Source organism: Equus asinus, chromosome 17 (assembly GCF_041296235.1).
Source record: "Equus asinus isolate D_3611 breed Donkey chromosome 17, EquAss-T2T_v2, whole genome shotgun sequence".
Taxonomy (NCBI): domain Eukaryota; kingdom Metazoa; phylum Chordata; class Mammalia; order Perissodactyla; family Equidae; genus Equus; species Equus asinus.
Window position 1 is genome coordinate 10,365,467 of NC_091806.1, and position 22,832 is coordinate 10,388,298.

At 55.6% G+C, this 22,832-nt stretch overlaps 2 protein-coding genes across 7 annotated transcripts in view; one reads left to right on the forward strand and one right to left on the reverse strand.

Moving 5' to 3' along the window:
- The window catches only part of TP53I11 (tumor protein p53 inducible protein 11), a 456,279-nt gene that overhangs the window by 236,232 nt on the left and 197,215 nt on the right, over positions 1–22,832 (reverse strand). The gene's annotated exons all lie outside the window — the stretch shown is intronic.
- The window catches only part of PRDM11 (PR/SET domain 11), an 83,777-nt gene that overhangs the window by 51,730 nt on the left and 9,215 nt on the right, over positions 1–22,832 (forward strand). For 3 of the 6 annotated variants that reach the window (XM_070487573.1, XM_070487571.1, XM_014861257.3), the window contains exons 5-7: positions 2,462–2,529; positions 17,334–17,521; positions 21,406–22,032. In XM_070487573.1, the coding sequence (XP_070343674.1) occupies positions 2,462–2,529; positions 17,334–17,521; positions 21,406–22,032 (883 nt within the window). Of the gene's footprint in view, positions 1–2,461; positions 2,530–6,525; positions 6,948–9,879; positions 12,040–17,333; positions 17,522–21,405; positions 22,033–22,832 lie in introns of those variants that run through there. The other 3 variants (XM_070487576.1, XM_070487575.1, XM_070487574.1) reach the window with 2 other exon arrangements.

The following is a 22,832-nucleotide window of genomic DNA, read 5'->3' on the forward strand; positions in this document are numbered from 1 at the left end:
CCCAGTTATAATCTGGGGTTCTGTTACTGTGAATGAAGGGGATAATAGATAATGAGGGCTAATTAGCAGTCTCAGCCTTAGGATCCTCACAGAAATAAAGGAAGGATAACATCCATTAAAAAAAAGCAAGACAGTGAGTTTTGTTTGTTTGTGTGAATTTAAAACCTTTGCTCTTAGAAAGACGCCATTAAGAGAAGGATTAAATAAGTTACAGACTAGGAGGAAATATTTGCAAATGATATGTCTGATAAGGGACTTGTATCACTTTATATATATATGTTATTCTGAGGAAGATTGGCCCTGAGCTAACATCTGCACCAATCTTCCTCTATTTTGTTTGCGGGTCCCCACCACAGCACAGCTGCCGATGAGTGGAGTAGGTCTGTGCCTGGGAATGGAACCCAGGCCGCTGGAGCAGAGCATGCTGAACTTAACCACTAGGCCACAGGGCTGGCCCCTCCAATTTATATTTTTTAAAAACTCTCAAAACCCAACAATAAGGCAAAAACCCAACTTAAAAAAATGGGCAAAAAATTTGAACAGACGCTTCACCAAAGAAGATATGCAGCTAACAAATAAGTGCATAAAAAAGATGCTCAGTATCATTAGTCATCAGAGAAATGCAAATTAAAACCACAGTGAGACACTGCTTCATACCTATTGGGATGGCGAAAATAAAAGACTGTCCATACCAAGTATTGGCAAGGATGTGGACCAACTGGTGGGTCCAGACACTGCTGGTGGGCATGTGAAATGGTGCAACTGCTTTGACAAACAGTTGAGCTGTTTCTTGAGAATCGAGCCTATACTTTGGTCACATGCTGTGACCCAGCCATTCGACTACTAGGTATTTCCCAAGGGAAATTAAAGCGTGTGTGTCTATACAAAGACTTGTAAGGGAATTTTCTCTGCGGCTGTATTTGTAGCCAAAAACTAGACACAATCAGATGTCCATCAATAAATAGATAGAAAACCAAATCGTGGCACACCCAAACAATGAAATACTACTCACTGATACAAAGCAGTGAACTCTGATGCCCACGGCGATATGGACAAATCTCACAATGATTGTGCTAAGTGAAAGAAACCAGACACGGCTTCCATTTGATTCCATTTATATAAAATTATAGAAAATGAAAAGTAATTTATAGTGACAGAAAGTAGCTCACTGGTTGCCTGTGGATGGGGACAGGAGGCACAGAGAGAGGAAGGAAGCAGAGATAACGGGGGCACGAAGAAGCTCTTGGGGGTGATGGATGCATTTGTTATCTTGATTGTGAGGATGAGTGTACCCATTTGTCAGAATTTATCAAATGGTACATTATATGTCAGTTATACTTCAATAAAACTGTTAGAAAAGGAAAAAGAAGGACCATGTCATGAAACAAAAACAGGGAGGATGATGGAAAAAAAAAAAAGATGGATATGAAAAAGAACGAATTAAAAATTTTGGGAATGAAAAAGATTCATTGCATTAAAAGTACTCGTTAAAAAAGGAAGGAAAAAAAGAAAGGAAGAACTTCAATGGATGGATAAATTCTGGACTGGACACAGTCAAAGAGAGAATTAGTGAATTGGAAGAGAGTTTTGAGGAATTTTCCCAGAGCATTGCCCAAAAAGATAAAGAGAAAAATAGGGAAGGATAGTTACAGGACGTGGGGAATAGAGTGGGCTATTCTCATATATGTTTAATAGAAATTCTACAAGAAGAAGCTGGAGAAGATGCCTGAGAAGCCATACTCAATAGCATAAAAGCTGAGAATTTTCCAGAATTGAAAAAGAAATGGAAGTGCTCATCAAGTCATGAGGAGAACTTTTCAAAAGGAAATCGCCACCTCACAACCACATAGAGAAACTGCAGAAAAATCAGGAATCAAGGGCAAGCCTGCAAATTTACCATAGGGAGATTATTATCCACACATGAACAACGTTAGAGTAGCACGAGGTTGCTTAAGCCCCTATGCAACCTTTTTGGAAATCTTCAAAGTGCTCGAAGAAAATAAAGCTTCATCTGCTTGGAAGCCCACACCCAGCTGAATTCTGATTCAAGAGAGGTGATGAAATAAAGACAGTGTTACAGAAGACAGAAGGACCAGCCCAAACCCCGAGGCTCTGGAACGTTCAGAGACTGGGGAGACGGGGAGGCCTATCCATCACACGTGCCGGCTGGTCTCCACAGAGACAGTGAGAGAGGCGGGCGGACGCCACCACGGGAGGCTGGAGGACATGCTGCTCCTCGGCCGCGTGCTGTTGTTCCCTCCAGACAGAGCCGGGAGGTGCGATTCCTGGCCCGGCCCGGGTGTCAGTCCCGCTGCGGTGGGGGCATCGTGGCTGGGGGGCATAGGGCAGGTTCTGTGCGGTCGCAGATGGGGCCAGGCCCGGGGCCCTGGTTTGGGGAGGAGCCGGAGGACACGAGCCCCCTCTCGGATGGCCCGTTCTAGACTGTCTCTCTGTCTTCCAGATTGTGGACAAGAACAACCGCTACAAGTCCATAGACGGGTCCGACGAGACTAAAGCCAATTGGATGAGGTGAGTCCTGCTCTCTGCAGATTTCCCGGGAGCCCTGCCCGAACTCTGGAAAGGAGGCCGAGGGAGCGTGCTGGGCCCGTGGGGTCTCCAGTGGTGGAGGCCCAAAGGCCCGGGACTGCCCATTGCAGGGTTTGGGACGTGTCTAGCTCTGGGGTCCCTCTTGCTCCCCCCGTCTTCTATCAGGGAGCTCGAGGAGACCTGAGGCCAGGTCAGTGGGCTCCAGGGACCCCTAGAGACTGCACATTTGCCAGTGTCTGAAGTCCCCAGGCCCCTGGCTCCTGACAGCATCCCCGCCGAGGAGGGCTGTCCCTCCACCCAGGACTGGGACACCTCTCGCAGGGCAGACTCCTACTGGGGTGGGGCACAGCGCGTCCCAGGGCAGCCACCAGCAGTGGTCTAAATGGCCCTCATGGAGAAGGAGGCTTCCGGCACATTCTCTAGCTCGGTTTTCGATGGGTGCTTGCTGCCCAGGCATAAGTGCTTTCAAGAGTGGTTTTGCCGTGGTCCGGTGTTTGGGACAGAAGTCTGCACTAGCAGGATGCTTCATGGCCAGCCAGAGGGAGCAGGAGACTGGCCCGGGGCTGCCCAGAAGCAGCTGAGCTGAGCCTGGAACCGTGGGCTGAGCGTGGGGCTCTGCTCTTAGTTCTGGCCTCTGGCCTATGTGCTGTGCCAGGACCCTGCCTGGAGGGGTCTCTGGGCTGTGGGGAGGTTGGACTTACCTTGTGGCCTGCTTGGTGGCCTCTGTCTGGGACCCTGGAGCATTGGAGGGAGGGTTGAGTCTGGGTTGGGAGAGAAAGGAGCCCCGGGTGGCTGGACCCAGGGGCACAACCACGCTGTGAATCGGGCCACCCGTCGGCATCTATGCAGCTCCCTGATTCATGGGGCTGGAGGGGGCGGAGGCAGGAGAGATTGTGCTTGAAGGAGGGCGGGGAGGGGCTTTTCGGAGGGAGCTTGCTGCCTGTAAACTCTGAGACTATTCCAAGCACAGGAGGAGAAATTGGCTGGAGGTGGGGCATCCATGACCAGGTGTCCTGTCCCCTTCCGCACGGCCTCCCTGCCCACCTGTGTTCCCAGCTGAGATCCGCTGAGGGGAGGGCTTCAGTCTACACTCTCCAGAGCACCTTAGGATTCATGCTTTCATTTGCTGGGGCAGCTCTTCTCACTGCCACTGAACAGGTGCAAGAGCAGAGGCACCCAGGGCGCCTCAGGTCCCTTTCACGTCATCCCATCAGCCGTGCCCTGACAGTGGCTCAGGAAGGCGATTGACACTCCCAACAGCTTTCCTCTTCTCCCTGACCGCTGGGTGGGGATCAGCATGTACACCCCACCACCCATTTACAGGGCAGACCCTGCAGCGGGTGCCCTCGGTGGGTCAGCGGCCTGGCCCTCCCGGGTCTCACAGCTCCCACTGAGGAAGATGCCTTTTCTAACACAGTTGTTGAATGAGGGCACAGCTGAGGTGCTGCAAGGCCCAGCAGAACAAGGAGGGGGCCTTTGAGCTGGGCCTTCAAGGGGCCAGGAGTACGTTTGAGGGCACCGTGAGCAGAGACACAGAAACGAGGACCAGGCGTCCCCAGGCCGTTGGGTGGGCTGCATGGCCCAGAGCCCGGGCCTGTGCTTGCGGTCCCGATGGCCCCCGTCTGGCTCTCACAAGCGGAGGAGAGTGTGTCTGAGTGTCGGCTGGCATCAGGGCTTCCTCCCGTTGCTTTCAAGGCTCCCCAGGCTTTGGCCGGTACAGCCGATTCTGTGTCGCTCTTCCACCCGTCTCTGCTCTCAGCTTGGGGACGAGGCTTTCTGCAACCCCAAAGAAAGACATCCCTCCTCTGGACTGACTGAGTGGTCCTCTGGCACCCCAGAGTTTCTGACTTCCCTGGGCCGGGCTGAGCCCGGGGCGTTGGTATTTCGTAAAGCTCTCCACGGTGATTCTGAGAACCCCTGCTCTGTACCGCTCTTCAGGCCACAGTGGTCAAACTGAGGCCCAGAGCAGAGCAAGGTCTGACTCGCCATCATGCGGTCCGTGGCAGAGGCAGGACGTGAACCCGCCTCTGGACTTCCGGGCTAGCCTTCCTTCTGCTTATGCACAAGGGACCGGGAGGAGTGTGGCTTCCCGGGCCTTGTGTGGGGTGGGTTGTGGGGCCACGACGTCGCTGGCATGGGATCTGACCTGCTCCTGCTCCCAGCCCTGTTCTGATCCAAGATGGCGCCAGGGTAGTCACAGCCGGTGGGCCCTCATCTCACTAAAGACTCAAGGAGATGGTTGAGTGGGTTGGGGTTGGGTGTGTGGTGTGTTGCCATGGAGATGCCCTCTGGTGTTGTTGGGGGGAAGCCAGTTCACGCTGGGAACCTCCTTGTCTCTTAAGGTACACTTTCCATAGCTCCTTCTTATTTGCAGACACCTTCACTCGGACTGTCCCAGCTTAGGGTCTTGAGGGTGACCGAATGATAGTCAGTTTCTTCAAAGAACAAGTGGTGGGCGGGAAGAGAGCTGGTACCCACATAATGAGTGTTGACTTTATGACATCCCTGTGCTGGATGTTCCGTGTTCATGCAATCAGTGGGCGGAAACCAGGGGCCGTTCTGCTGGCTGGGGGCATTTGGCCGTGCCCCGGGACGTTCTTGGAGTCACAACTCTGCGGGTGAATGCTGCTGGTTTCTAGCAGACAGAAGCCAAGGGTGCTGATCAGCATCCTCCATTGCCCAGGACGCCCCTACCCCACTAACAGAATTTTTCCAGCCCCAAACGCCAACGGTGGCCAGACGGAGAATCCCCCATGAGCCCCTGGCAGCAGCCCTGGGAGGTGGCAGTAGTTACCACCCTCTTCTTACAGAGGGGGACGCGGGATTTGCACAGGAGACGCAGCTTCTAGTCCCAGGCCTGTGAGTGCAAGGATGGGGCCCTACGCTGTCTGCCCGGGGAACAGAGCCCCAGCCTTCCTCTCCCGCTTCCTGGGCCGTGGTATCCTGGTGGGTGGGGTGGGAGGTGAGGGCTGAAGGATCTTTGTGCCCCTGGCCTCATTGTGGTTTCCGCGGCAGCCAGAGGCACGAGTTGGGCTCCAGGTTCCCCTCCCTACCCGGTTTCTCTCTTGCGTGGATCTTCGGGACATTTTGGCATTAGACAAAGGGTGGACAGAGCCACGCTGTGGAGAAAGTGACTTCCAAAGCCAGGTCACATGTGGGAAGGGCCACGCTGTCCCCTTGCCCGGGGCCCCTGGCTGTTCTGTGCAGATGGAAGCCGAGGTCACTCCTGGCCTCCAGCCCAGGGGAACTCGTCTCCAGGAGGGAGCTCGTGGGCTCCTCACATTGCACCCATGAGCTGCCCCAAATCCGCAGATGCCCACCTCAACAGGAGCTGCCGCCAGCCAGCGCTCCAGTTAGAGGGGAGCCTGCACATGCCCAGATGTGGGGACTGGGCGGGGACTGGGGGACCAGGAAGGAGAAGAGAGCCACGGGACCAAATAAGCTTTCTGTGAATACACTGTGATGGGCGTCACCAGAGGCCACACACCACAGAAGCCCAGTGTAAATAGTCTCCCTGTTTAAATGTCCTTCCTCCGAGCCATTTATAGAGGCCGCGTGGGATCCTAACCCTAATAAGGATCCTTTGTTCCTGTTTAGGGCTTTAAAGCTCCTTGACATCACTATGCTCCCCCTGCCCCCCGACCAGGTTGGTGTGGTCGTTATTCCCGGTCCAGGCAGTGGGAGAGGTTGAGTGAGCTGCCCTGCTCGCCCAGCCACTCAGAGGTCAGGCAGGGCCCGAATCCGAAGGCGTGTGACTCGGGCCAGCGCTCCCACCCACGTGCACCGTGCCGCTTCCCGCCCTCTGAGGGGTGCTGGAAGGGACCTCTCGGTAGGAGGAGGGTGTGGTGGTGGTGAGCGGACGAGGGCGCCCTGGTGCCTCCCGGCTCCCCAACTGGTGGCCAGCAAGTAGGAAGGAGAAGGACCACCCGCGTTGACGGTCATTTACCCAATTGTGCTTTGTGGGATATTCAACCCAAGGAATGTGGCGCCCCTGGCCGAGCGCAAGAGGAAGCCCAAGTTCTCGAAGGAGGAGCTGGACATTCTGGTCACGGAGGTGACCCGTCACGAAGCGGTTCTGTTTGGGAGGGAGACCATGCGGCTGTCCCATGCCGACAGGGACAAGATTTGGGAAGGCATAGCTCGGAAAATCACCTCCGTCAGCCAGGTCCCCCGCTCCGTCAAGGACATTAAGCACAGATGGGATGACATGAAACGGAGGACCAAGGACAAGCTGGCCTTCATGCAGCAGTCGCTGTCGGGCCCCGGGGCCGGGGGCCGGGCCCCCACCGTCGTGCTCACCGCCCACGAGAGGGCCATCGAGTCTGCGCTGCTCACAGCCCGTTCCCGGCGCAGCTTCCCCAGGGTGGAGCTGGACGGCACGGACAGCCCCTCGACCAGCAGTGAGTACCGCCCTGTTCCCTGCCCCGAGCCCCCGCCAGCTCCCCGGCGATTTCCCATGCACCTGCCTTCTCCTCTCTTCCCTCCCTCTCTGTCTGGTCCAGTCTTCCCTCCTTCTCCCTTTTCTGTCTCCTCCACCCCTTTCCGTTCATTTATTTAGAATATTTCCTGAGCACTGTGCCAGGAGCTGGGAAGACGGAGTCGTATGTAAAACCTATGCCGGCCCTGCTCTTGGGGACTTCCAACTTTAATTAAACGATTGCACGAGGGAATTTGGAGGGAAGGAATGAAGGATGGACACAGGAAGTCCTCAGAGCAGGGCTGACCTCGTGGGCGTGCGACCGGTGCCCTCCCTCGGGGCCCTGTGTCACGCGGGCTCTGCTGGGTTCTGGGCTCTGCTCTTGCCTTGCGGAGACTCAGAATATTCATGCATTTTCATTCTGCCTTTGGCCCTGTGAATTGTGTGCAGCCATTCAGAGGGCGGGGGGGTGGGGGGTGGAGGTGGCTCTTCTCGGGCCTGGGGGAGGCTCCCGGGAGGGACCGTGGAACTGAGCCGGGAGGTCGAGCAAGAGTTAAGGCGGCCGGGCGGCGTGGGGCGCAGCAGAGGGGAGGGGAGGGGAGAGCAGAGCCTCGCAGGAGAACAGCATGTACGAGGCCCCACATCAGGAAGGCGCTTGGCACGTTCCAGGAACAGAGAGCAGCCAGGGAAGCGCAGAGCAGAGGCCAGGGGGAGGGGGCGCTGGAGGAAGGCAGCCAAGTCTTCAGGCCCGGGCCCTGGAAAGCTCTGTCCTCTCCCTCCGTCTGTTCCCGATGTCTGTATTTCTGTGTGACTTTCTGCTTTCTGTGCCACGCTGCCTTCTCCCTTACTCTTCACCTCTCTCCTTACTCTGCCTCTTCCTGCTCGGGCCCTACGCCTCCCAGATCCCTCTCTCTGTGCTCACCGGGTCCCCTCCCCGTCCCAGGTCCTCCTCCACCCCCTCCTCCCTCAGCATCTGTCTGTTCCTTTCCCCTCTGCTTCCCGTCTCTCAGGACAGACTTGGGTGTGGAACCTCCTGGCCCAGCCCGCTGGGATGGGCATCCTGAGGGGCTGTAGTTGGAGTCGGGGCTCACCAGAAGGGGGAGCAATTGAGGCCCTTCGGGGCTGGGGGTGCACCCCCTTCAGCTCTGCTTCTGCACACACACGCCCCCACCCTCAGGCCACAGTCCCAACTTGGGGGCCTCGGAGAGATGGAGCAAGGCAAGAGGGTCCAGGGGGGCCGGCCACTGGCCAGCCTGGGGACGGGGGTTCAGAGACCCGGCCTTCCCATCCCAGGCCCTGTGCCTGGCCATCCTGCTCATTTCCCTTCTGGCTGGGGCTCCTGACTGGTGGCCATTCAGAGTCAGGTTTTCAGGACTGGGAGGGGACAGACGTGAAGACCATCCCTGACTTCCTCGTTTTCCAGACCACGCAGTGAAGCTCCAGAGACAGAAATGACCCCAAGAGCCCAATTTAGAATCAGAACTTGAACCCTGGTCTGCCAGCTCCCTGTGATGATTCTTCCCAATTAAGAGGAAGAGCAGGGGACCCTGCCCCCAGTGAAGTTCGTTCTCTAAACCCTGCCCTGCTCACTCTCTGTCTCCCTGGGAGCGAAGTAACGAGGTTACCAAGTGTGACCCAGGCTGGGCAGGGGGCCCGGGACCCCTCCGCCGCGGGCTCGGCCAGCCCTCCCTCCGCCGGCGGTGGACCAGCTGTTCCAGAACTTGGCCCGGGGCTCAGTGGAATGAGGCCCTGGAAGAGGGGAACAGCTTCACCTCAGCCCGTCCTGCTCCTTCCAACCCTGCCACGCCAGAGGGGTGTCGGGATCCTGGGGGTGGCCGCTGTCCCACCAAGAGGGGTCCCCAGGCACCAGACTCTCTTACTGAGCCGGCCCAAATGAGGCCCCAGGACTCTTGCAGGAGGCATGCGGCTAGGGGCACGAACAATCCGTCTGTCTTCCCCATCACCTCCCCTTGGGTGGGGGCGGGGGTGGGGGTTGGAATTCAGCCCCTCGGGTACAGGCAGGGAGGGTGTGCCTGTCCGTAGGGGCAGCCTGTGTGTTTTTTATTCCTGCCATGGCAAGGAGCTCATAGCCTTGATCATGGCAAAGCCGAGGCCCGCGTGTGAGGGGCTGGGCCCCTCCCTGGGTCTGGCTGCAAGGAGCAGTCTGTCTGATGGTCCCTGCGTGCCGCCAGGCGCTCCTGGGTGGGAGCGACGTGTCTGCCTGGGCTGCCCACCTTGGGGAACTGAGGGGACGTCAGGGCTGGTTGCAGAGGCGGCTTGCCTGCTCTGCACTGGCAGGCCTTGTCTGTCCTGGCGCCATCCTTTCCCGCCTCCCGCCTGTAGGCATCCCCCTGCCGCGACTTGAAGTTGCAGATTCCAGCAGGGCCGCAAGGGGGCCCCCGGCCACTCAGGAATGGCCTCCTGGAGGCTGGAACTCAGAGCGGCCCAGAGCATCAGAGCACCTGTTGGCAGGTGTCGCTCTCCCAGCTTGGCAGAATGCCTTCATCTTCCTCTCCCACGTAGTCTCCTAACAGCCCTGCTCGGGGCGCAGGTGGCTGGGGAGGTAGCTAGAGCAGCTGTTGGTTTTGCAGAAACTGAGTCGCAGAGAGAGGAAGAGAGCGATGGGTTGGCACGCTGTCACTGAGATATGCCGTCACTGGGGCTGGGGTCTCCAAGTCCCCCGACCTGTGCCCTGCTCAGGCTCATCCTTCTCCCCAGGGACGCCTGGTGCCCGTATCTTGGGGTTTGGGGAGCAGGTGTTTCTCCCCGGTGGGGTGGGGAGCGGGCATGTGCTGAACCGGGCTGAGGGGTGGCAGCGGAGGGGGATGCTAAGGTGATTCTGGGGGTGGATCCAAGCCGTGGGCTGCCCGCTTCCTCCCTGTTGTAATTGCCCTTCTTTGTTTCTATCCCCCAAGATGACGAAGACGAGGAGGCACCAGGGCCCTCCCGGCAGCCTCTGCGGGGGCCCCGGCCGCGGTCACCAGAGGAAGAGGCCTGTCTGGCCAGGCCCAGCCTGCTCCGCTCCTCCTCCTCCTCAGACCAGTCTGAGCCCATGGGCGCCAAGCCAGAGGCCCCGGCCCGGCCCTCGCCCCAGGCCCAGGCCGCCTGCAGGACCCCTCGGCCACACCCCAGCGCGGCCAGCACGGGCCTTGACTGGCAGCTCCTCCAGGCCCACACCCAGCAGACGGAGGCGCTCCGTCAGTTCTGCCAGGAGCTGGTGACCGTGCACCGGGACATGGCCAGCAGCATGCACGTCCTCAGCCAGGCCATGGCCGAGCTGACCAGCCGCGTCGGTCAGCTGTGCCAAACGCTGACAGAGATCCGGGATGGGGTCCAGGCATCTCCTCAGGGGCCGGCTGGGGCAGCCCCCACGGGCTCCACCCCTCAGACCGAAGCGCCACCGGCAGAGACCTCGCAGCCTCCCCCGGCACCAGCCCCCGCACGGACTACCAGGTCTCGGAAGAGAAAGCACAATTTCTGACCCCGCCAGTCTCCCCTAGGAGGAAGAGGGATGGAGAAGGGGTGTCTGGCCAAGAGACGGGGGCTAGTCTCTCGTGTCCAGGACACTTGGGGGTGCTGGGGGCTGTCATCTCGCCAAGCGCAGGCTGGCTGCCCTGTGCTCTAACAGCATGTATTCAGCCCCACTCCCTCATTTTGGGCAGATGTTCTAGATGCAGGAGAGGCCACCCGCTTGAGGCTTGCTCGGCCTGGAGGGCTCGCCGCCTCTGGATCTGCACCCCATGGTACCAGGCTTACGGGGAAGGGGGAGCATCTGGATGGAATCCTGCTTGCCAACCTCAGGGCTGCTGCGCCAGCCTCCCAGGCCCCGATTCTGCAGCTTCTGAAGGGGGTGAGGCCTGAGGACGGGCACGTGGGGCTCAGCCCTCCCAGGAGGGGTCTGTCCGTCCCTCCCCCAGGGCTCGGAGCCCCGGCGGGTGGCGCCCCAGCCTCCGCCTTCCGCTTGCCATGTGCGTGCGCTCAGCTGCTGTGCTTGCCTTCTGTGGCATGGGGAGAAGAATAGGATGACGTCGAAGGAAAGAGAAGACGACCTGGTGTTCTCAGAGGGCCCTGTGCGCTCGCGCCTGCATTTGCAGATGTGTGACCTCAGTGGGTTTTCGGGACAGCTGGAGAGGCAGCCACGTCCGGTATTATCATCATCATTATAACCATCATCATCTGCATTCCACAGATGACAAATGACACCGCAGTTAGTGGGGGGGCCAGGACTGGAAGCCAGGTCTGGGGATGTCTCCAGCTCCCCGTCAGGGGCCAGATCTGGAGTGGGGAGGGGTGTTGCTTCTTGCCTGCCCCGCCTCCACAATCCTGGTGCCAGGGGAGGCAACAGCTGCATTAGGAGGTGAGTCTGTCCACCCGGCCCCAGCACTAAGGCTGATGGCCAGTGGCTGGGGGAGACAAAGGGCCCAAGTCTTGGGGTCCACAAGGCAACCCCTCCTCTGGCTTCTAGAAGAACCCAGAGCCCAGGAGGGCTCCTATCTGTTCCAAGTTCAGCATGCCTTGCCCCTGCTTGCTTGGGCTGCATATGCATTAGCTACACACATCTCTAGCTTCCTGTTTCGTTCTGGAGTGTGGGGAGAGAGGCTGATTCCCAGAGGGAGGGGGGGAGGTGGGGGTGCAGATGCCAGCTTGGCTCTGACATGGGCGCAGCTCAGCTCCGTGCCCTCTTTGCTCCCTGGCCTGAGGCTGACCGTAGGAGAAACTGTCATACCCTGGCCCTCCACCCTCCCACGCCTGCCACCCTGAGCCTTAGTGGGAGCTGGGAGGACCCCAATACCCTGTGCCTGCTGGAGGGCTGCTTCTAAGCCTAGACCAAGCTTTGTCCCATGCAGGGAGAATGGAGGGCACTTGCAATGTCCCTGTGTCCTTGGCTCCATCTCCCCATTCTGTGGTTCTTTAGGGGTCCCAGCTACCCCAAACTGAACATGCCCCTGTCGGATAGCCCAAAGGCTTGATCCTTGCCTGACATTGCCCTGCCCTCCGATGCTGGAATCAAAGATTGCCTTCCCAAGTATTTTTGTTAAGATGGCAATAAAAAGAAATTGATCTCTCACTTGGAACACACCCAGTCTCCAGGATCTTTCTTTGGTGTGTATTCTCTTTCTTCGCTTCCTGTGAAAACCTCGAGGCCCCTAGAGCAGGGGTTATGATGGAGGAAAGCCATGCTGTAGAGACAGGCTCCGGGGCTGGCGTTTTTCAGATCCCAGAAGCGCTCTGGTGCCCTGTATTCAACACCGTGCCAGCTCTTAGAGGAGAGGAAAGCAACTGAGGGGCTGAGGGAGTCGAAGCACCCTCCTACCCGTTTAGCTGCAGTGAAATTCTCGACACATCAAAAGCGAGATGCTGCTAAGTGGATTATAGCTTTTGTTCCCTGAAAGGAGTTAGGGGTCCTGGAAAGAACATCACTGTCTCTGGCAGGAGACACCAGAAGGGGCAGGGGCCGTCCATCTGCCAGTGGATCTTAGGGCCCCCCCCCCGAGGCGTGAACTTTTCTTGGACAGCTCCCCACGGACCCTGGTGTCTGTCTGTCACAGGCAAGGCCCTGCCCATCGAGATCTGAGGCTTCCCCAAGTCACTGAAGCGGCTTCCTCTGGCTCCAGCAGGGCATCTCCTCAGCACGGCGGTCCGTCCACCCTCTGCATTGCCCTGGCTTGTTCACCGCGACAGGGAGACGCTCTCCCAGGCAGGATGTCCCCAAACCCCCTTGCGTTTCTGGAAGGTTCTAGCCTGCCTTTGACCTCTTGGAATCCAGGTCATCTTCTGCCATTCTTGGCCAAAAAACATGGCCATGGAAATCAAGATTACCCGATTTCCAGGAGATGCAAAGATGCTGGGAAACAGGGCCCCGGGTCTTCCCCACCAAGGTCAAGTGCTAAGCAGGGACTGGCTGGCCTCTCCCTTTGGTCCTGGGGATGCGGGGTGGGTGGGGGCGTTCAAACTGGAAGCAAAGGAGATAGAGAGATGAAGGGACTTACCGACTTTGAATCGAAAAGACTTGAGTTTGTTTTTCTTGGCATCTGCGCGGGTGATGGGGAAAGCATGTCAACGCGGGAAGGTGAACCTGGGGCCAGTGGATGGAAATGAAGGGGCAGCCAGTTTCAGCTTGATAGGGAAGTCCCTCCTAGGGGTCTGGGGCCTCCAGCCGTGCCAAGGACTGGCTGGGTGTTGCTCTGCTGGAGGCCGGGTGACCGCCTGGTGGGTGGGTGCCTGATCCAAAGACCCTCCCATCCTGGAGACCTAAATGCATGTGAAAACACAGAACCGCCTCTTCTTGGCCAGTCTTTTCCCATTTCTGCCTCCAGGACAGCCTCCTTTCCGTCGGAGCCATCCCCACCGAGCAGGGGAATCTGAGTCTGGCTTTTGTCTCTTTCCTCCGACAACATAGATGCCCCGTGAGTTACTTTCTCTCTTGACTTGGAACTGATAGCCATTTACTGGCACAGCTAGAAAATATGGTGCACTTGATAAGATGCAGTGGGTGAGGCTTGAGAAGCATGGTCTTAGCGCTTATCTATCCAGGACCCAAAGTCAGCTGCGTCCATCCATTATCATCATGGAAGGTTCAGTTCAGAACATGCCCCCACCTCTACTCCCGCCCCCTTGAGTGCTTCCAAGGTTCCCAACTCCGTGGGTCTGACTTGAAATGCTATCAAATGAGAGCTAGCATTTTCTAGCCCCTCTGATATACTCTGTGTCTTCTCTCTAAGGAGGTAGTGACCGAAACTCAACAAATAGAAGATGCCACTCGCTGGCGGCCTTCTGTTCCAGGGAGGGCTCTCGCTCACCGGCAGCCGTGCGATGGGGCAGGCATGGTCCTTCATAAAGGGCTTGCCCTGTGGGGACAGGAGGATTCTGGGAACGGGTCCAGCCTTTGGGTGGTGCTGCTAAGTATTTCAAAGGGGCAGACCTGATTCGAGGCACTTGGTGCCAGGACTTAGCTGGCTCCACATTGTTTCACCTCAAAAATGCTTTGGCGTAAACATCTTCTCGGGGAACTGGGTTGTTCTGAGTCACTGAGACTTGCCATATATATCATGTTTCAAATGCCAAGTTTCCAAACAACCGAATGCAACCAGATGCTGAACAAATTTTGATCGGTCTTTGAAGATACTTTGTGATCCATCCAAAGATTTGGGGTTCTCTGCTTAAATGTTGATGCTAGCTGGGTAGGAAAACACCAGGGGGTGGAAAGGGAAACTGACTTGAATCTTTCTAAACCTCTGACGTACTCTAGACGTTGTTCTTTTGCATAAATCTTCCTCATCTCTTTTGCTCTCAAAGTCGAGCGCCAGAGAAACTCATTCCAGCCTAGAGCTCGACGGCTCTTTAGAAGCCGAAGGAAGAGCGGATGGTAGCCTTTCCTCGTGTTCTGTGATCCGAGCGGTTCTTGTGAGAAAAAAGATGAATGAATGGTTTGCCTTCCGTATGAGGAAGTAGGAAAGTTTGCATGTAGCTCAGTTCTATCCTGTGCTAACCACGAGCTTGATTCACTTTGGGTGTCAAACCCCAGACTCGTGCTACACTGGGGACTGGAAAATGTTCCTCGCGTTCAGAAGAAATCTCAGATACAGAGAAAGGGCAGGCTCCCACAACCGGAGAGCTGAGAGTGGGAAATGTTAATTTGGAGAGAATTCTATGGGCTAGGGGTCCTCCTCTCCTTTCCTCCGAGTTTTTCGTTAATAACATCCTGGCTGGGCGTCACGCAGATCAGATAGTCTTCAAGCTCAGGGAGACCAGCACTCACGTTGGGTGCTGACACGTACATAGGTGCGTTGGGGCTAAGATCCTGGACAAAAGTAAGTTCTGGGCTCTGAGCGCTGTAGATCTTACAAGTCCCGCCTCCACAGGGTGGAGCTTGTGGCTCGCTCCCCACAACAGGGGGACGCAGCCAAAGCTAGTGTGTGCGTTCCCATCCTCCCGGTTCTTATGCCTGCCGGGGTCTCTGCTACATCCTGGTGCCACAATGCATTGTTCCCTGGACTTGAGTGGTCCCCCTCGTAAGGTCACCGCTTCCTCCAGGGCCGAGTTGAACAGAGTGCACAGGAGACTGTCCAGAGGGGGCAGGGTGGAGGCAAGAGGAGTTCTACCGGGCACCTTGAATGTAGATGTGCCACGCTGCTGGCCGCCATGACGGCCGCCCTGTACAGGAACTGGCAATGTGTGGATTAGGGGGTGGGAGTGGAGATATCAATAATAATCGCTTATTTAGGGAAACTTGGAAAATGCAGAAAATTACAAAGAAGTAGACCCACCAACAGGGACACTTGCTGTTAAAACATTGGGGTATTTCCTGCAAGTAGTTTGCCGAGGGTTGTTTTTAAAGCGTGATCGGAACCACGGTATAAATAGCGTTCAGTTCTGTTGGTCTCACTCTGCTCATCTCAGGACCATTTTCCGTGTCATGGAACAGTCTCTGCAAACACTTTTCCCCAGATGAGTAACATTCCATGGTACGAATATGCCACGGCTTGTGAAATCGTGTCTCCAGCGTTAGACGTTTAGGTGTTTTTGCTTTTGTGCTGTTATAAACAATGTTACAGGCAGCGTGGAGGGGGAAGCAGATTTTGTTCGCTTGGTTCACATCTTCTTTTTTTTTTTTTAGCTTTTAAAAAATTGTGGCAAAATGCACACAACAAGATTTACCATTTTAACCATTTTTCATTGTACACTTCAGTGGCATTAAGTACACACACATTGTTGCGAAACCATCACCGCCATCCTTCTCCAGAGCTCTTTTCATCTTCCCCAGTGGAAACTTTGTACCCGTCCCACACTAACCCTCCCTTCCCTCCGCCCCCCGGCCCCTGGCCATGCCATGCTACTTTCTGTCTCTGAACTTGACTCTTCACACAAGGACCTCATGTGCGTGGAATCGTACAGTTCTTCTTGTTTTGTGACTGGCTTATCTCACTTAGTGTGTGTCTTCATGCTTCATCCATGCTGTAGCAGGTGTCAGAATTCCCTTCCTTTTTAAGGCTCAGTAATATTCCGTTGTGTGGCTAGACCACTGTGTGCTTGTCCATCCATCCGTCCATGGACACTTGGGTCGCTTCCACCTTTGGGCTGTCGTGGATCATGCTGCTGTGAACATGGGTGTGCAAAGACTTGTTCAAGTGTGTGTGCCGATTTGCTTTTCAAAGCGTTCTGGCAGTTTATTCTCCACCATTGGTATGGGAGACCTTTTTCTCCCCACCTTTACCAATACAGCTATTATCACTAACAAAAATCTGTGCCAATGAGATAACGTGCCACTTTGGAATTCTTTTCTTATTAGTGATGCTGAAGACTTTTCGTTGTCTGTTACCATTTGGATCTTTTCTCTGAGTTTTTGCTTGCCCTGACGGCTCCCAATACGATGCTTTGGGCTATGTCAGTGGGAGAGACTGACTTCTCCCCTGACTTTTACGACAAATCACAGCACAAGGAGAAGCTTATTTTTGACTACAAATTTCCTAGACACTCGTGTAGGACAGAACCTGAAACCCTGAATAATTTCCTCTTGCCCTTTTGATCTGCGCACCCCCACTCCTCTGCAGAGGAAGGGTCATCTCCCCTTCTGGAGGTGAGCGAGGTGGCAGGTTGGATGGTGGACATGTCATTTCAGGGAGAATGGCTGATTCTGAGGGTTTGATGGAACTTGGAGGTTATCTGGGCCTCGCTGTGGTGGTACTTTCTGTGCCAACATAGGAGCCATGAGTTCTAGTGGGAAATGCTCAGACCTCAAATCTCGCCTCCTATTTATTAGCTGTGTGACCTTGGGCATGTCACTTAGCCTCTCTGAGCCTCGGTTTCCTTACCTTAAAATGACTTAGATTAACCAGTGGCTGCCAACTTTTCATGGCCTCTTATTTACCTTCCTTCTCTGTCCCTGTTGGACCCCGTATTTTTCAAGACTTTGATCTTTAGCATCTATTAATTGATCTCTTGGGCACCCTTCTCACAGTTCAAATACCCGCGTTGGCACTATCAGAGGCCTGCCAGGGTCTGGGGACTCCTATGGTTCAAAGTTAGGGAAGACTAGACAAGATGATGCTTCAGTTTTCCAATAGCCTTTATATCTGGTGTTGAATTTTCTATTTGCCTGGGAGGTAGGCAGGACAGGGGTCATTTCCAGTCTCAGAAAACAGAGATTCTGGAGGTTCAGAGACTTACTCGAGGTCACACTAAACAGTGACATTGAGACGAGGGCCTGGCTCTCGCTAGCGTTCCTTTCCTCGACAGGGCAGCTGCCCTGTCGACTTCCGCACACGTCCGTGCGCTGGGACTCCTGACCACCCACTCCTGCCCGGCGTGGCAGGCAGGCCCTGCCCCCGGGCGTGGCCGGCGCGTTCTCACCTCTCCCCCTCGCCCCCAGGTACGTGGTCATCTCCCGGGAGGAGAGGGAGCAGAACCTGCTGGCCTTCCAGCACAGCGAGCGCATCTACTTCCGGGCCTGCAGGGACATCCGGCCCGGGGAGCGGCTGCGGGTCTGGTACAGTGAGGACTACATGAAGCGGCTGCACAGCATGTCCCAGGAGACCATCCACCGCAATCTGGCCCGAGGTGAGTGTCCACACTCCAGATGCTCCTCTAGGAGCTGCCTTAGGAAGCCGACGGGGAATACGGTGCACCAGCAAGGCGGGGGGACCCAGAGGGGCTCGGGGAACGATGCTCCAGGTCTGAGCAACAGCTCTGGGCCGGGCCGTGGCCACCCCGCTTTGTTCTCCTCCCTCAGAAACGGTCTCAGAAACCCCGTTACAGACAGTTCAGAGTCTCAGGGAGGGAGATGAGGCCGCGAAGCCACGCGTGTAAATTTAGTCAAAATGGATCCCGATGCCCCAACTCAAATTGATGGGAAGATGAGAAACTGCCAGTGCCTCGATAATAATAGCAATCAGAGGTGACACTTACTAGGTACTTAATTCGTGCCAAGCGGGTTTTCCACAGTGTCTCATGTAACCACCACAACGGCAGCGCCCACCCCTAAGTGCACTCTGAGAATTAGACGGGGCGACGGATGTAACACATTTAGAACAATGTCTGCCTCGGTCACTGTCAGCCCTCAGTTATAAGCTTTCAATACTGTGATCCCACGTGGCTCGTTATCCCCATATTACAAATGTCAAAACTGAGCATCAGATGAATGATCCAGGGGCACGGGGCTGCGAGGGCCGAGCTGGCTCTCTAACCCCCATCTGTGTGAGGCCAGGGTCTACACTCTAACCTACGGTGTTATACGGACACCCAGACTAACTAGGTTCTTCCTCCTCCTGCTCCATTACCGGCAGTCCTAATGGCGTGTTGTGAAAGATCGGTGTGCTAGAATGAGCAGGTTGGAGGGAGGTGGCGAGGTGACCTGAGGTTTGGCTGGTGGCCTGGTGGCTGGGTGTCCATCCAGGCTCCATTTAACTGAGACATTTGAAAGCGGTTTCAAATCCTCTCCAACCCCTAGCCCTTTGCCTCTTTATGCCATCCTCAGTGCAGCCAGGGCAAACTGGTGAGTCCAGGTCTTTCTTTCAGTGGGACCTTCCTGCATCAAAACCAACATCCAGAGCCCCAGAGTCCGTCTGGTCCCAGAACCAAGGCTGTGCCCCAGCCCCGCCATATCGTGCTCTTGACCAACTCCTCACTGGAAACAAAGCTTGACTTGGACTATGAGTGGAGGCGATGAAGAGAGGGTGGGAGGGACCTATTGAAATCAAGCTATCTTTAAAAACAAAACAGAGCAAAGCAGGTTGTGGACACTGGGTGCACAGCTGCTGCCTGACTTGGTAAAAGGTATCCGGAGATTGCATGGGCCGTGAGAGGAGACCCAACAGACGTACTCATCTCTTGTCTTCTTCGGATCTGGGGGTTGGGCACATGCTGATTTCACCTGGGAAGGCATGCTTCCGTGATGACATTGCAATAGTTTCCATTTGGCCTCTGGAGATGCCTCAAGTAAAAGTGTCTGATACAGAGCAGGTGCTGAATAAATCTTTGGTGAATGGATAAAAGAAGAAATGAATGAAGACAGCCAAGAAGTCTCCAAAAGCATCATGCCACGAGAAGAAAAGAAAATCAGGAGAAGTCATAGCTGAGGACACAGGTTCCATCCCTTGGCCGTAATCTTGAATTCTTCTGGATTTGTAATGTCCTTTTTTTCCCCAGTGCCTTCTCCAAAGCACCTCAAGCTGCATTATCTTTCAGAGAGCCTTGAGACCCAAGGGGAATGCTCAGAGAAGGCAGCGAGCCTTTAGGAGTGGTTCAAAGGAGGCATGGCAGAGGGACTTGAAACGAGATACACGGAGACGTGTGAAGATACAGGAGGAAGGCGTATCTGTCCCTGGCTAGGCTGGGCAGTAGGAAGCAGGAAAGAAGCTGAAAGTCACCGCGGGGCAGGGCCAGAGCAGTGGGTGGCCTTGGTCCTAAAGCCCTTGGGAGCAGTCGTGAGCTCCGTGGCCTCTAGACGTGTGTCTCTGTAGCCTGTAGCTTTGGCGGACTCTGGATGAGGTTAGTGGTGTCCTAGATGGGGGTGCCGCCTGCTCTGGAAGGGGGAGCCCCCGTACGCAGTCACTTCAGGTCTTACGTGGAAGGAGGTTTCTTTGTAGTTGGAGGCTGGGGCCTTGATAAAGGCAGAGCATGAGTTATGAGTTCTTATTAAGTAGGGGCATGAGTTGGAGCCCAGAGGTGCTTCCTGAAGAGAGTATAAATTACTCCTTCATGGTTATCTTTTAAGAACAGGCTGCATCTGATGCTGTATTCAAAGAATTTATGTTACATGATCGACTTTGCGTCGTGGATTTACTGTGTGATGTTTCCCCTTCTGGTTTATGGAGGCTTTGGAGTCAATTTCATAATGCTGAAAGGTCTTTTTTGGTCCATAGATTTTTCTGGAAGCCTTTGCATCCCAAGAGGTCTCCAGCTCATCCTAGGAAATTTGAGCAACCTTGTCTTAGAGCAGAGAGGCCTGGGGAATCCCTGGCACTTTGTGGCCTTGAACTTCCAACATCCTCAGCTGTTGCTGCTCGGTTGGTCCCCAAGAAAGTGAGAAGGTGGCCCTCGATGTTTAGAGATGCTGAAGGGACAAGTGTCCTCTCTGGTCTGTAACACAAACATGTAGCATTCTGTGGGAGCTCTCTTCAGCCCCACCCTTTCTGTCCCTCAGCTGTTAGAGAAATGCTGGGAGCCGCCTGACTCTCAGGAGCCTTGGAAATAAGGCGGTTCCTGAAGCATTCATGTGAGCACAGAAAAAAAGGGGCATTTGGAAGAGGTTACTCCCATTTGTGCTGTCACCTGTGGGAAACCTGGAGTCACACACAGGCCAGGGCACGGCACCCCATGCCAGCCATGGGAAGCCGAGGCTTGGTCACAGCATGGGACATCTGCGTTGCCCGTGGAGGTCCCTGGGCCTTCTCTCAGAGGCCTTTAGCAACTGCAGCTATCGGAAGCCTGAGGATGACATATATTCAGGTCAAGTCATTGCTCAGAGTTGCATCTCCCAGGGACCCGCCTCTGAGCTGGGAAGCCTCAGAGATTTCCAAGCTCCACAGGCTGCTGCCACGACCTTCCGAGGGTCCCCCTTAGCACCTGCCCCCTTAGAAGGGTAGCATCGGCACTTCTGTAGCAATTTATGAAACTGTCTTGGCCATTGTAAAGAATCAGGCTGGAACAATTTATTTGGGGAGCTCACCAAAGTCTTTGAAGTCATTCATGAGATAGAAAGAAATAGAAAAGAGAACATCCTTTGCATTGTCAGGTGAGGGAAGCCAGCTCTATTCTGAGAAGGCTTTGGGTCAATGTGGTCATGTGGTGTCTTTTCTGAGGCTGTGATCTTGACGCCCCATAGCAACGGTAGGTCCCCCAGCCTCGGTCCTCAGTGACAACACAGAGGCTCCCGTCATGCTTTGTCACATAGTCCTGGCCTTCTGAGTACGGGGAGAACCAGAAAGGACAGTTGCCGTAGTTTGGACTCGCTGGAGCTGAAGGCCTGGAACTCGTGGTTTGTGTGTACCTTTTACCAAGTCGAAGCAGCCACCTTGTCATTGCTGGGACTGGAGCGGAAGGCTGGCGGGTAGGGGAATGCACCCCTTAGCTCTGGTTGAATCAGTTTGATCCGGTGGGATGTCATCTTCTCGGAGGATTGGATGGCAAGTCCCTTCAAAAGACTTCCAACGACCGGCCCTGTAGCATTCTCTCAACTTAGAAACGTAGGGCTTGTGTCCAGAAAGTTCCACTGAAATGGCCTCTTTAAAAAGAGTTCTTTCCACTTTTTTGGGGCCTATGACTCTAGACCCCATGATCCACTGAGGGATCCGCCTCTCACTTGTCATCACACCTGCCCCCCCAAAGCCAGACCCAGAGGGATGTGTCAGACGACCTCCCCACAGCAGCCGTGCCGCGTTTTCTGTGGGTTTCTCCACTTCGGGGCTTTTCCCCTCTTCCTCACACCTGGTTTTCCTTCCTAGGAGAGAAGAGGTTGCCGAGGGAGAAGTCTGAGCAGGCTCTGGATAACCCAGAAGACCTGAGGGGTCCCCTCCCGCTCCCCGTGTTGAGACAGGGCAAAAGTCCCTACAAGCGTGGCTTCGACGAGGGGGACGTGCACCCCCAGGCCAAGAAGAAGAAAATTGACCTCATTTTCAAGGATGTGCTGGAGGCCTCGTTGGAATCTGCTAAAGTAGAAGCCCACCAGCTGGCCCTGAGCACCTCGCTGGTCATCAGAAAAGTGCCCAAGTACCAGGACGACGCCTACAGCCGGTGTGCAATGACCATGTCGCACGGTGTGCAGAATGCCAGCCGGACCCAGGGGGAGGGGGACTGGGAGCTCTCCCAAGGGGCTTCCAAGGAGCCGGGCGCGCTGGAGGATGAGGAGGAGGAGCGCTCGTCGTTCAAGGCCCACAGCCCCGCCGAGGCCTCCCTCGCGTCCGACCCTCACGAGCTCCCCACCACCTCCTTCTGCCCTAACTGTATCCGCCTGAAGAAGAAGGTGCGAGAACTCCAGGCGGAACTGGACATGCTGAAGTCTGGGAAGCTTCCGGAGCCCCCCATACTGCCAGCACAGGTACTGGAGGTCCCCGAGTTCTCAGACCCGGCAGGTAAGTTGGTGTGGATGAGCTATTGCTGTCAGTGGGCAGAGTGGAGGGTGGCCGAGCGCCCTCGCGGGGAGCCACCCGCGGGGAGACCTGAGGCGTGGCAGGCGGAGGTGGGCCCCGGCCGCGGCTCGCGTCCTCAGGTGCCTCTGCCGGGGGTTGGCAGCTCCGGGCGGGGGTGGGGGGCGCTCCCGTCTGTTCCTGTATCCTCCTCAATAAAGGAAGTTCCGCTGCTGGAGAGCTGTGTGCTGTGTTCTTGACCCGTTGCCTTTTCTGGTGGTCCTGATGGTGTCTTCCCCCAAAGCCCACCTTCCAACCCCAATCTTTCTCTTCTCCAGTCCCCAGCAGGGTGTCGGGTCGGGGAGAGCTCCCCCAACTCAGTCCAGGAAAACAGCCTCATTCTTCTCTCCCCACACATAGTCTTAGCTCCCCGGGCTAGAGTTTCGGGATGGGGACCAGGGCACTTAGCTGCATCCCTTTGCCCTTTGCTGTGGCTACGTGGATCTTTCAGGGTGGCTCGACAATGAGGAAGGTTTTTCAGGGCCCACCAGCCCCTGAGTTAGAGTATTTGCATAGCACTTGCTGTTTTAGCCACATCCCTGAGCTCAGAATGAGGTGTTTTAGATATTCAAGGCGCACATCTTAGCTAGACCACATTCTCATTTGAAATAACCTGGGCCGTGTCGGAGCTGCATCCGTTCCAGGGGAGCCCATCTCCCCTGACGACATTCGTGGTGGGACAAACGAGTCCCACATCCTCACTCTGTGACTTTCCGTGTTGGGTGTGCCTTGTTGCCCCATCCGAT